This window comes from Poecilia latipinna, unplaced genomic scaffold (assembly GCF_001443285.1).
Source record: "Poecilia latipinna isolate Pla-1442-1.1 unplaced genomic scaffold, P_latipinna-1.0 Scaffold1613, whole genome shotgun sequence".
NCBI lineage: Eukaryota > Metazoa > Chordata > Actinopteri > Cyprinodontiformes > Poeciliidae > Poecilia > Poecilia latipinna.
The window spans coordinates 17,075-29,715 of record NW_015114229.1 but is presented as its reverse complement, the minus strand read 5'-3'; the positions used below and the strand labels follow the sequence as shown (position 1 = coordinate 29,715).

Sequence of the window (12,641 nt, the reverse complement as noted above, 5' to 3'; positions counted from 1 at the left end):
CGCGCCTGACGGTCAGAAAAAAAAAATCGCTTTTAAAAAACAAAAAACTTTCTTTGAAAAAAAAAAAAAAAAAAAAAAAAGAAGATATTTATCCTTTGAATGTATTTTATTTCTTGTCTTGTAACAAAAAAAAGACTTAAATGCAGTTTGTTTGCTTTTAATGTGACAGACGAACACAAAGCTGCAGATAATTGTGGTGTTTAAGGAAAATTATGTACAAGATTTTTACTTTGTCTTTATTATTATAATATATATTAATTATAATGATCTTCAATATATGCGCGTGTCTGTGTGCACGCACATATTTTTAAACAATAGAAATGTTTATGTTCAGGATAAATGCTATAAAAATAAAGACAATTTCACTTTTAGATGACCAGAAATGTGATTAAATTAAACATTAAACACGCGTGAACATGTCTTGCACAGTGAGCCACGCACGCGCGTGGTTTGAATAAAAAAAAAACTGTATATCGCAGTATTTAACAGAATTAAACCAAGTGAACAGAAGCAAAAGAAAAACTTTTTTTCAATGTTTCACTGATATCAAAATTACAGCCTCCAGTCCTGCACTTCGGTTCTTCCTGTTACATCGCACCGACATGGGGAACACGAGCACTGCCTGCCAGATGAGCAACTACAGCAAAAGGAACGTGCGTGTTTTCATCATGGAGAAGGCTCAGGAGATCGACGCCTTCATTACTGCGCAGAGCGGAGACAGCGACGACGAGCGGAGCCCGACTGCGCTTCCAGGAACTAAAAAGTTTAGCTTCAGGAAGGATGTGAGCTGCGTGCGCGTGCTGGCCTCGCAGACTCAGGAAGTGCCCTGGGAGCCCGAGCGCTTTCTGTCCGTCTTCGTGGAGGACGAAGACGATGAAAACATCTGCTCCAAGCAGATCATACACAACATGTCGCTGAGTGCTCCGGTCACCGTTCTGCTTTATGATGTGTGATAAACCCACTGTTAACCGCACACATGTTAGAAACATAAAATGGTTATATAATTGTTTTACACACACACACCCACCAAAAAAAAAAAATCATAATGACCCTGCTATTTACATATCTTGTGGCACGTCCAGTAAAATTACTTCATTGTGACCTTTATGTCTTTGCTTAGTCATTATAAAGTAAAATTAGATTTGGTATCGTCTGTTTTTATTCTACTGACAGAATGCTTGACCAAATACTGACTGAACGGCTGTTGTGAAAGATCGTTTCCACTTAGTTTTGTCTAAAACTCAAATGATGGCTTCAGAAATATCAATAATTTACCAGCCTTTAAACGTTACCCTGGCTTCATGCAACCGTGTGCAGACAGACACGTGTGAGTTATGATAATGATTGTATAAACAATAAACAAAGACTCTACAGCGCCAGGAAGTCAACTAAACCGAGCTAAAAAACGTAAACCAGAGAAGAGAACAAAACAAACACAGGAAGGTCTTGGGGACAAACAAAACCCAGAAACACACACAATGTCCGATTCCATTGTGAGGGTTACACATTTTGTACTGGCTGCTCTCTGGAGAATAAAGATAGGGCTCATCCCACATTTACATGCTCCATATTTGTCTCTGACTCTGTCCATCAGGGAGGGCACTGTTTAACCTCCAGTTAACTGTCAATATTTCCGAAATGTATGCTGAAAATTGATGAATACTGAAAATTGTTGTAGGTGGCCTGTTGTGTTGCAACTACATGCCAGTAGATGTCAATGGAGAGCAGCACTCAGTAAAGCTGTCCATTTTTCTTTGAAACATAAGCAATGAAATGAACTTCTAACAGTGGATATGCTTCAATGTGACGCAAAAAATATTTAAATTATTATTATTATTATTATTATTATTATTATTAGTAGTAGTAGTAGTAGTAGTAGCAGTAGTAGCAGTAGTAGTAGTATGTTTTCCGTCGAGTTCTGACGAGAAACATATGGACCAATTCAAAATAATTCTTTCAGAATCTAAAAATACTTTATTAATCTCAAAGATAAAAGAAATTTGCTGTAACTCGTATTTTCTGTGAGGTACTTTATTTTAATTGCAGTGAAAGAAAGCATAGTTTGCTTTACTTTTTTTTTTTTTTTTTTTTACCGGAAAATATACATGTAGACAGTTTTGATAACACCACAGGAATGTAAACAACGTTGCCTGCTGAAAAAAAGTTAATATACTAAATATATAGGCGTTTCAACAGCCGTATGGTCATGGTTTTGAGGAAGTCAAGTGCGGCATACTAAAGCGGTGAAATAAAATACAGCAAGCTCCTGTGTTTTTGTAGTTCCTATTCTGGCCTGCTAGAGGCAATACTCCATCATGAGACGAGGACGAAGAAGAGTTTCACTTCCTGTGGTGTCAAAGTTCGGCAGCTAGCAGATAAACAACCTGTTAGCCTAACGGCTAATTAGAGCAAACTATTTGTTTCTGCAAAAATGGATGTAAATCAAGCCAAACAAGAACATTTACTCGCTTTAAAAGGTAATTACAATTCTAGACACACATACTATCTTTACAGAACAGGTTCAGTTGTGAATATTAATTGTTTACTTCTTCATCAGGGAGTTGTTTCTGCTTTCAGGTGCTAGTAGCGCTGTTAGCAATCTTTTAAATTGTTTAATGTAAAGTGAGGTTTTCTGTAACTGTGCATGAACTAATAAGTCTACCCGTCATGGAGAGATGCCGAACTCATGAATTTGTCAAAAATAGCGACTGCATAGCTTTGCTTGTGAATCAATTAGCTTAAAATATTAGCTCAGATGAGCTTATTGGTTCCTCATTTGACTTTAACAGCCAAAGTGAGACACAAACTACGTCTCTTTGTATGTCCGTGTAAGAAACCAGACATATAGCTGTATAGTGGAAAGTTATTTGAGATATTTACAGATGGTTGAGGGTTAATTATTGTAAATTATCAAAAGACTTAAAAGAATACAGAAGGTAGAGTATTTATTTATGTAGTCAGGTTGACATACATGCTATTGTGCCCGGAGGTGTTTTGCTGTTTTATGTGTGTCTAGATTTAACAGTGTTTCTCTTTTCCTCCAAACATATCCAATTATTAACAAATGGAAATAGATTATTACCGAATAATCTATCTACATCTAAGTAGGTGAAAGTTTTCCATTTCTGCAAGACCAACATTTTCTTCACTCTCCCATCAAGTCTGAGAATCCCTATGACTTTTTGGTTAAGCATTTGTGCAACCTATAAGAACAAATATATGTCCTTCTCAAGTAGACAGAGTCCACGTTCCTTCTATTAATTTACTCATTTTTCTACAGGCTAATTTGACATAAATGACATAAATTCTACAGGCTAATTTGACAGTATTTCCTCCCCATAATCTGTAGATAATATAGACTAATTGCAAGTAATTAGTTGCCTTTGTATTGAGGTTTCTGCACAGTCTTACAAGCCTCTGTGGAGTTGTTTTATGTTGTTGCAGTGATCATATGCATATCAGAACACATCACAATGCAAGAAGCTGTATGTCTAATGTAAAAAAAAAACATTATGAAGGATCAATAATATATATTTTTACTGTGTTTTGATTAAGTTTTATTTTATAAAACTTTGTATCAAATAATTTTATTTTCCTAAAGCGTCTCCATTAGGTTGTTTCAATATATGTGTAATAATAAATCCTTTTTTCTTTCTTTCTTTTTCTTTATGCATTTTATGCATATATCTGTGTGGGTTTATATGTGGGCAGCTTCACCTTCTTCTTCAATGAAAAAGTCCCAATATCTGCCAACCAGAATGTGTCCTGTCATTAACCCAGACCGCTTTACTTTGCAGTGATGCGGCTAACAAAACCGACGCTCTTCACAAACTTACCAGTGACATGTGAAGATCGAGACCTGCCGGGTGAGTCCACAATAACGAACCGGAGTAGATTATCTCTTCGCCAAACATATCCAGAATTTTGCAGAGTTGTTCACCTTCATGCAAAGTGAAAATCATGCAGGGCTGGCAAAAAAAAAAAATCAATTAACAGCCATTTTGGTAAATGTTGGAATCCATATTTTTCGATAGTATATTTTAAGTTACCTATTTGGCACAATTTCACAACAAATGGCTTCTCACGGTTCTAGATACAAGATAAACGGGTTCAATTTGCTCCAGGTTCAGTTCAGGTCAATCCAAGTCATTTCAATAAAGTTAATTATTTGGAAAAAGGATAAAATAGTAATCTTTTTTTTGTTGACGATATCACTTCTTTGTGCTAGTTTAGTGTTGAAGTAATACATAATAGACAAAACTGATTAATTACAAGTCCCAACTGGCTTCGCAAGGCACAATTTAGACATCTTGCGCTTTAAAAATGAGACATGAAGGCATATGCAATAACTCCAGATTCAAAATCAATTACAGAATTCATTGTTTTAATACACCAAATCATAATGTTACAATAGCTATTTTTGCTGCACATACAAATTCTGGGAATCCACTCATAGATTCATCTTTTTGCCATTTGTAAGGTATCTAAGGGATTAAAAAAAAAAAAAAAGCCATATAGAAAATTAAATGTAAAATTTAAAAGTCACCCCGTTTGTTTCAATAAAAGCTTGCACATTGCATGTCTCATCCTGAAATTAACATTTCTGATACCAGAGTTACATGGATATAGTATTGTCTTTTTAGCCCTTTGAGAGGATCACTTCTGTGTGAATCTGTTTTTGTTTTGGAGCAGCAGTACGTGAGTCCAAAGTTCAAATATGAGGAAAACCTTCGACGAAGTTATTTAGATGTAACCAAATCTCTAATAAATCAATCACATCCTTAGTTTCACAGCGTGGGGTCAAAATGTTTGACTTTTATCCTCAGAGTATTTTCTTTCTTCCTTCAAGTGAAGTGCAGCTCTCCGTGGCACGCTGGTAACTGAACGCCGCAGGAACCATAAATCTTATTGACATTTCTGGGTAGCTTCTCTATTTTTATAAGTAGCAGTGAAGTGAAAGTGTATGTTCGACTGGCTAAAGAGGGGCTGGTGGCATTTGACACCAACACTACCAAGCTTTCCATGTGTTTATATGGTTTTACTTGTAATACCTGTAGATTTAGACCGATTTGGGTGTGATCTTATGGATAATATAAAAATAGATAACTTAATTACAGTAATAGAAATTGAATTGAAAAAGACTATTTTTCTGTTGCTCTGCAGAACATTCTGAAGAACGAGTCGGTTTCCGTACTGATTTCTTTATATTTAGTTTTGTTGGCGATTTCAACTGTTTAAGATGCAACATTTGCTTAGTAATGTTAATAATTATTAATAATGAAAACAAGTGGATATACTTATATGAACAAGCTCAATCTATCATGTGGCTTTAAAAAATTCTCTCTTGCTCCATTTTTCCTCACTGCTTGATTAATAAATAAAAATAGAGTGAAAAAAAATGTAATTTTTCTTTTTAAAAGCCTTCATAAATCTCCCACACAAAGTTGAATGACGCACAGTTGGATCTGCAGTTTTTAATATCTTCTGCATAATTTCCACCATATGTCACCCTGAGATTAGAGTCAATATACCCATCTACTCCAACAAAGATTTTCATTGGTAAAACTGAAGCTGCTCTCTTGTCATGTATGACAGCATATTAAAACGTTGCATATGCCAAAGGCCTAAAAGTGAACAAATGAAGGTGATTTGTGGGACATGATGTTGTGTTATGCCCTTGAAGTTTGTTGCATTTGACCCATACTGGTTAGTATAGTGCATGTTTACTGGGATTTAGAGTGTGGAAATCAATGTTCTGACATATTAAGACGAGATATGTTAGCTTAGCTGGATTTAAGACTCAACAAATTAAATTTAAATGCTCTGAGTGCCACCAACTGGTCAGGTAATTAATAGTTGAATTACCCAGTAGGCAAATGATAATAAAGAAAACCTCATCCAACGTCTGCACCAGTGTACCATGATTATTATTCCTATATAGTCACTTTTTGCTATAGTTCTCCTGTTTTCGTGTGGCTCTCGCTGGACATTGGAGTCATGTCCTTTTGTGTCCTCACAGGGGATTTGTTCGCTCAACTCATGAGAGAAGACCCTTCCACCATCAAAGGAGCAGAGACGTTAATGCTGGGAGAAATGCTTACTTTACCACAGAACTTTGGGTAAGAAGAAGTTTTCTGGCGGTGCTTTCGATTTGAACGCCAATTCGTTTAACCCATTCCCGACTTTGTATGCCTCAGGAATATCTTCCTTGGCGAGACCTTCTCTAGTTACATCAGCGTGCATAACGACAGCAACCAGGTGGTAAAAGACATTCTCGTGAAGGTACTGTGACTCTTCCACACGATCCCTGAAGCCTTCAGTCGTTGCTTTCGCGTTTTCGTGACGCGTTGCGTTATTCAAACAGGCCGACCTGCAGACAAGCTCACAGAGGCTCAACCTGTCCGCGTCGAACTCGGCAGTAGCTGAGCTCAAACCTGAGTGCTGCATTGACGACGTCATTCACCATGAAGTTAAAGAAATTGGAACACACATGTGAGAATGTTTCACTAAACTCCACGTGTTACATTTGTCTAAACCAAATCGGAGGATATGACACCTTTAAAAGTATTTGTGACGTTCTAGGGATGCACCGATCCACTTTTTTCACTTTTCTGTTTAGTAGCAGTGCTGAATTTACTTGAAAAATAAACTGCAACAAACCTTGTTTCAAATGGCGCAATTAGGAATTGTAAATATAATAAAGTATGGCGCCGCTCAAAGCATGAAGCATAGAATTAAACTGAATAGATTTGTGTAAGTCTGTCGAAATGAATCAATTAATTAATTGAAGGCCAATGTTGTTTGCAGAGGTATCAAAATCCATTTTAATTTTGTGTGTAGCTTTTATTTCCATTTTATTTATTGTTTTTGCTTATTGTGCTTTATCTTGGATATTTAAGATATCTTCCAGTTCCAGTTTAAATTCTTCTATGCAAATTTAAATCTTGTTGGTCTTTGAGAGGATGAATTTGAAAATGGTCTTAAAACAGCAATATTATTGTTCATCGCAATAATTACTGAGATAATTTATCGTCTAGCAAAAATTGCTATTGTGACACGCCTAGACCTGTCACTGATACACGATCTAGAATTTTTATTCCATATTGAGACTGATGCAGGTGTTGGTATCTGATTGGTGCCTGTCTGGTGCTTTCTGGGGTTAACCGTTGCTAACTTTGAACCCTGCTTCTCTTCCTACTCACAGCTTGGTGTGCGCGGTCAGCTACACCTCTCAGTTTGGGGAGAAACTCTATTTTCGGAAGTTCTTCAAATTCCAGGTGAGATATATTTGAACGTTCTCATTAGCTGGCAGCGGTAAGATCATGTGCGGCCTTGGAGGAGACTCGAGAAATGCCACAGACCTACAACAGTGCAAATGCAATTACCCGTACCCACCCCCGAAGCCGCCCTCCTGCGCTAGCAGTCATCTGCCCTCACTTTGGGAATGAGCTGCAGTCTTGCTCTCTTCTTTGTTGTGTAGTTTTCTTAAGTCTCAACAATGAGTCAGACTCAGTTTGATTGTTTTTCTCGCTGAACATCCTTTCTTTGGGGATTTTGTTACGTTTTTCTCCATTCAAATGGAAACGCAGTGTGACAAAGTGTCAGTGTTTAGTTTCCAATCTATTTTCAATCAGGTTTTGAAGCCGCTGGACGTGAAGACAAAGTTCTACAACGCAGAGGTAAGTGGCACTCACCACCTCTGTTACTTACCAAGCTTTCTGTCATATTTCATGCATTAGTTCGGAACGTATTTCCAGCTTCTACTAGAAGCGGTTAGCTTTGGATCAGCTCTACTTAAAAACCCCTGGAGATGTCAAACCGGGATTTTTTTAAGTAGAGGCCTTTTTATTTTATTTTCCTCATTTTAGTAGCTTTTTTTTTATACATTCTGCATATATTCATTGTCACCAACTTTTTGCATGTAACCTCATTCATTATGTCTTGTATTTTTATTTTCTCCATTAGAGTGACCTCAGTTCTGTGGTAATTCCTTCTTCTGTTCTCATGGCTGAACGTTAGCTTCTCTTAATCCTTACCGGTGCTGCAGGACTGTTGTCTTTCTGAGCCCACAGAAAGGTGCAAAATTAAAGAATCAGTGTTGATGCCAACCTTCTACATTGTTAATAATAAAAATAAAAAAAAGTCAAATCCCATTGTTTTTCTGTTACCCTTTCTGTGGACGCTCATGCTTTCTTGCACTTACTCTGCACAGATGTTGGAGTTAAAGCTGAAGTTTGTGGTGTTGGATTGTTATTGGTTGGGTTGATTACATATCAAATCACTAAAAAAATATATGTTTTTGATTATTCTTCATGGGAATGATTTCAGTATGTCCACAAAGCAAATATGAATAATGCAACATTTCTTGATTCTTTCCGGTAAACGGTGAGGTTTCTTCAGAATGGCTCTGCATGCAGCAGACTCTGATTTAGTTTATTTTTAATAATGAATTAATTCGAAGTGGTTCACAGTCGGATCCTCTATTTTGAGTTGCAGGCATGAACTAATCTCTGCTTTTTTCCTAATTGAATTTCACTGTGTACGGTAGAGGCTGCACACACACAGTGACAACTGGACACAGTTCTGCTGTTCCCAAAGCATCAACTTTTACCGCCGTAAAAAAACAAACCACAATGCTTTACGAGCAGCGTTTTGAGAAAACATTCCTCTCATTTTTTTAAAATGTAGTTCGATGAAAGTTATTTTTTAATTTTTATGTTTTGTTTTTTTTACTTCAGGACATTCTATGCTCCTTTTACAACTGTAAAACCCAGTCTTACAGCAAATGCTGCTCCTGAAACAAGTAATCAGTGCCTGCTTGAGCTTAAAAACATCAGATGAATCCTGCTAATTTATAGCTCCTCTGGAGAAATAAAAGCACAATAAAAACGGAGTTCAGAAATCAGCCATTTGTCTTGGGCATAAATTGTTCATCTTTTAGCAATAATAACTTAAATTCAGATTACCAGATAAGCAAAAGATAGCAGATTAATTTCTGTTGCTACCAATGTGGTCTGAAAAAGCTTGACTTTTTTTTTTGAGTTTGCTTTTAATATTTGTCAGATCTAGTTAAGTATTTAAAGAGAAAGAAATAACATATGAGGGAATCTTTTACTTTCTGAGGTCAATTTCTAATTCAGTATTTTTACTGTTCATTCAATTTCCATCAATTTTCTTTATATAGACACAAATAAACAAGTGACTAAGTAAGAAAATGTATTGATAAACATTCTTTAAATAACTAAAAGGGACAACTTCAAAGCTTCTTCTGCTGACCAGAGTTTTCGACTGAACCTGTGTGTGCTTTTTTGAAATCAGTCTGGGTTGGATACCAAAATAATATAAAACATCATATTATTTAACATCTATAGAAACAGAAAATATATCAGAATAGAAGAAAGAAAAAAACCTCAATCTTAATATATTGCAATTAACTCAGTCCAGATTTACAGTAGTGCCAGTTATCAGTTTCCTGAAACACTCTGTGGGGCCAACAGTGAGTTCTAATATTTTTGTATGAAACCTTATAAGTGCAGTTTATGTTGTTTTACTTGCACAACATAAACTGCATTAAATAAGTTTTAAAAAAAAAGAGGAATGTTGTGCTGGCAAACAAAAAAATTGATGCTTTGGGAGCCATGACCTGATTATCGAGTGATCACCATCACTGTGTAGCCTCTCCTCTTCATGCAGCTCAGCACTTGTTACTAACATGTTGTTTAAAAAAAAAGGTACACTGAGCAAATATGATAGAAAATGATACATTTTCCTGATTGGTCACTGGGTCAGGTTTTTAAATATTTCCTGAATGACCCTCACATCACCTTAAGAACAGCTCAAAGGATAGATTCACATTTTTTACAGTGTGTTATTGAAAAATCACATATCAAAGAAAACTTTTCTTGATCTTTTTCTACCCAAAGTTGTCAGGAACAAAAATCATTAAATTTATGCACAAATTAAATAAAGCTCATAATACACAGGAAAACGTAGTATATTACAAAGTTAAGCTTTTATATTGCATGACTTTCAGCAGGTGACAGGAAGGATAAATGTAGCACAGCAAATACATTTTTTTTTATTATTATTATTGTTATTCTTCCGTCTGAACTTTCAAATATTGGAAATGTTGGTAGTCATTGAGAAATCTAAGAGTTGAGGGAAGAATTAACAACCCATGGTGGAGAGACGTGGAAACTGCGGTCTTAGTAATGCTAGCTGCTCTAACTGCTGTTACTGGAAGCTAAAGACTTTAAAGTCGCTGCTCTGTAATATGTTTTTTTTTTGTTTCTAGTTATTAATAAATTGTTTTTCCATAGCTACTGGTTTCTGTGACATGCCCTGACAAGTCCTTTGTTTCTAAAGTAAATATTGATGTGCTTAAATCTTGTAATTCCTGAAGAGGAATCAAATTAAGCTAATGTTAATGTTAGCAGATCAAAGCTTTACAAAAAACAAAATGGGACGTTGACCTCAAAATATTTCTTGTAGCTTCTGAAATTCACGTAATTTGTTTTAGTAGTATTTAGTAGTATTGAAAAATGGGAACTTATCCTTTGAGATGTTAAGTTAATACTAAAGCTAAAATTATGTAGCTAATGTGTTGCTCAGTTCACCTACAACAATATCACTTTATGGCTACAGAGAAATATCAGTGTAAACTTCCAAACCTTCTCCGTTATAGACAGATGAAGTGTTTTTGGAAGCCCAGATCCAGAACATCACCACCTCTCCGATGTTCATGGAGAAAGTGTCTCTAGAACCTTCCATGATGTACAACGTTACAGAGCTCAACTCTGTCGCGTCCGGGGACGAAGGGTAAAAACACCCACTCTTTTTCTCCTGAGTATATATAAAAAAAAAATTAAAAAAAAACAGCGGCAGTATCTTAAAATGCTCGCTAATGGTTTATCGTCCGGCAGAGAGTCCACGTTTGGCAAAATGTCCTACCTGCAGCCGATGGACACGCGGCAGTACCTGTACTGCCTGAAACCGAAGCCGGAGTACGCGGAGAAGGCCGGTGTCATCAAGGGTGTGACCGTGATAGGGAAGCTGGACATCGTGTGGAAGACTAACCTGGGGGAGAGAGGGAGGCTGCAGACCAGTCAGCTCCAGAGAATGGTACCAGACTATTCCCCTTTAAGGTTCCCATCTCGCCCATATACGGATCATTGTGCTCCGTTATTCCATTCTGTTTTACTCCTGTTTGTGTGTCCTCCAGGCTCCGGGATACGGAGACATCAGGCTGTCTTTGGAGGTGATCCCTGACACCGTAAACCTTGAAGAACCCTTTGACATCGTCTGTAAAATCACCAACTGCAGGTGGATAAGATCTTCCATGACCCTCATAATAACTTAACTAATAACTAATGTAGTGAAAGAATTTTTGTCCCTCAAGTGATTTTTTTAATATATATATATATATATATATTTTTTTTTTTAAAGTCAAACCAAGTTAACGCGCAGAAAATACGAAATTCCAGTTTAAAAGGATGATTTGATGTTTAAAAGTCACTCCATCATATTTAGACATTTTTGTATATTAAAGGCCAAAATGAAAATAATTCAAAGAAATAACAAAATTACAAAATAAAATCAGGCAAAAGAAACAATTTTCCAAATCTTTTGTCAGTATACCAGTGGAACTTGTGAAACATTAACAAAAACTGCAGGTGAGTATGTATGTCTGGTGTTTGTTATGATACAACAAGCTTGTTCATTGAAGTTCCTCACAGTAGGTAGAAGATCCAGAAATTTTAAGAAAGAATAGTGATACTTAATAAAATGATTCAAGTAAAAGTTAAAAGCACAGCGCAGTAAAACTACTCCTAACAGTATTTATTTACAAAAAAAATTGCTAAATGTAATTAAGTAAATGTAACTAGTTACTACCCAACTTTGATTTTTTTAATTAATTTATTTATTTATTTATTTTTGCTTTTCTGTCACACTTAAGTCCATTCTCAACAAAGAAATTCCTGAGTGGACAAATACCTTTTCTCAACCTGTTACGACCCAAAAGTCTTAGCTGACATCCGCCCTTGTTGTAGTGAAAGAACCATGGACTTGGTGATGGAGATGTGCAACATGAGGTCAATCCACTGGTGTGGAGTATCAGGACGACAGTTGGGGAAGCTCACCCCCGGCGCCTCCCTCTCGCTGCTGCTCACCGTCTTCTCCTCCGAGCAGGGACTGCAGGTACGATGCAAACTTCCTGAAGCAACATTTTAATCCTGATTGTTTTTTGGGTTTTTTTTTTTTAAAGTCATCTTATGTTTTCTTTCATTTTGTTTCAGAGTATTTCTGGACTGAGACTCACTGACACGTTTCTAAAGAGGACATACGAGTATGACGACATTGCGCAAGTGTGCGTGGTCTGTCCGTTTATGAGCAACGAGTGCTAGATGTTTCACTAGCCTTTTTTTTTATTGCATTTATGGATATGAATGGACCAGCTATTGAATTCTGCACTAATATTTCACTTTTTTTCAACTTAACGGGATGATTCTGTATTTTAAGAATAATTGTGAATAATATAAATTGTTTCCTTTCACAATAATCATGTAAATGTGTGTAAGTTAATAAATTCTCAGTAAACTTTGAATCCTCCACCGATGCTAACATTTACAATGTTATTATAC

At 36.3% G+C, this 12,641-nt stretch overlaps 1 protein-coding gene across 2 annotated transcripts; it reads left to right on the top strand.

Moving 5' to 3' along the window:
* Positions 1–2,284: 2,284 nt before the first annotated feature.
* Positions 2,285–12,611, top strand: trappc13 (trafficking protein particle complex subunit 13). 2 transcript variants are annotated; one of them, XM_015059215.1, is made up of 13 exons: positions 2,432–2,477; positions 3,798–3,866; positions 6,020–6,119; positions 6,198–6,282; positions 6,365–6,492; positions 7,205–7,277; positions 7,635–7,679; positions 7,966–7,983; positions 10,685–10,818; positions 10,923–11,121; positions 11,222–11,322; positions 12,051–12,198; positions 12,297–12,611. In XM_015059215.1, exons 1-13 carry the CDS (start codon positions 2,432–2,434, stop codon positions 12,402–12,404), a joined length of 1,254 nt encoding a protein of 417 aa, XP_014914701.1. In that variant the 3' UTR covers positions 12,405–12,611. The 2 variants fall into 2 exon arrangements, with proteins under 2 accessions (XP_014914702.1, XP_014914701.1); XM_015059216.1 differs by lacking the exon at positions 7,966–7,983 and having other exon boundaries at positions 2,285–2,477.
* Positions 12,612–12,641: the final 30 nt, after the last annotated feature.

What these genes read in the sequence shown, in the direction of transcription:
- trappc13 (XM_015059215.1), top strand. Translation starts at nt 2,432, where the DNA reads ATGGATGTAAATCAAGCCAAACAAGAACATTTACTCGCTTTAAAAG. An exon ending in GGAAGTTCTTCAAATTCCAG is followed by an intron (nt 7,278 to 7,634) that starts GTGAGATATATT and finishes ATTTTCAATCAG; the next exon opens with GTTTTGAAGCCGCTGGACGT. An exon ending in CCAGTCAGCTCCAGAGAATG is followed by an intron (nt 11,122 to 11,221) that starts GTACCAGACTAT and finishes TGTGTCCTCCAG; the next exon opens with GCTCCGGGATACGGAGACAT.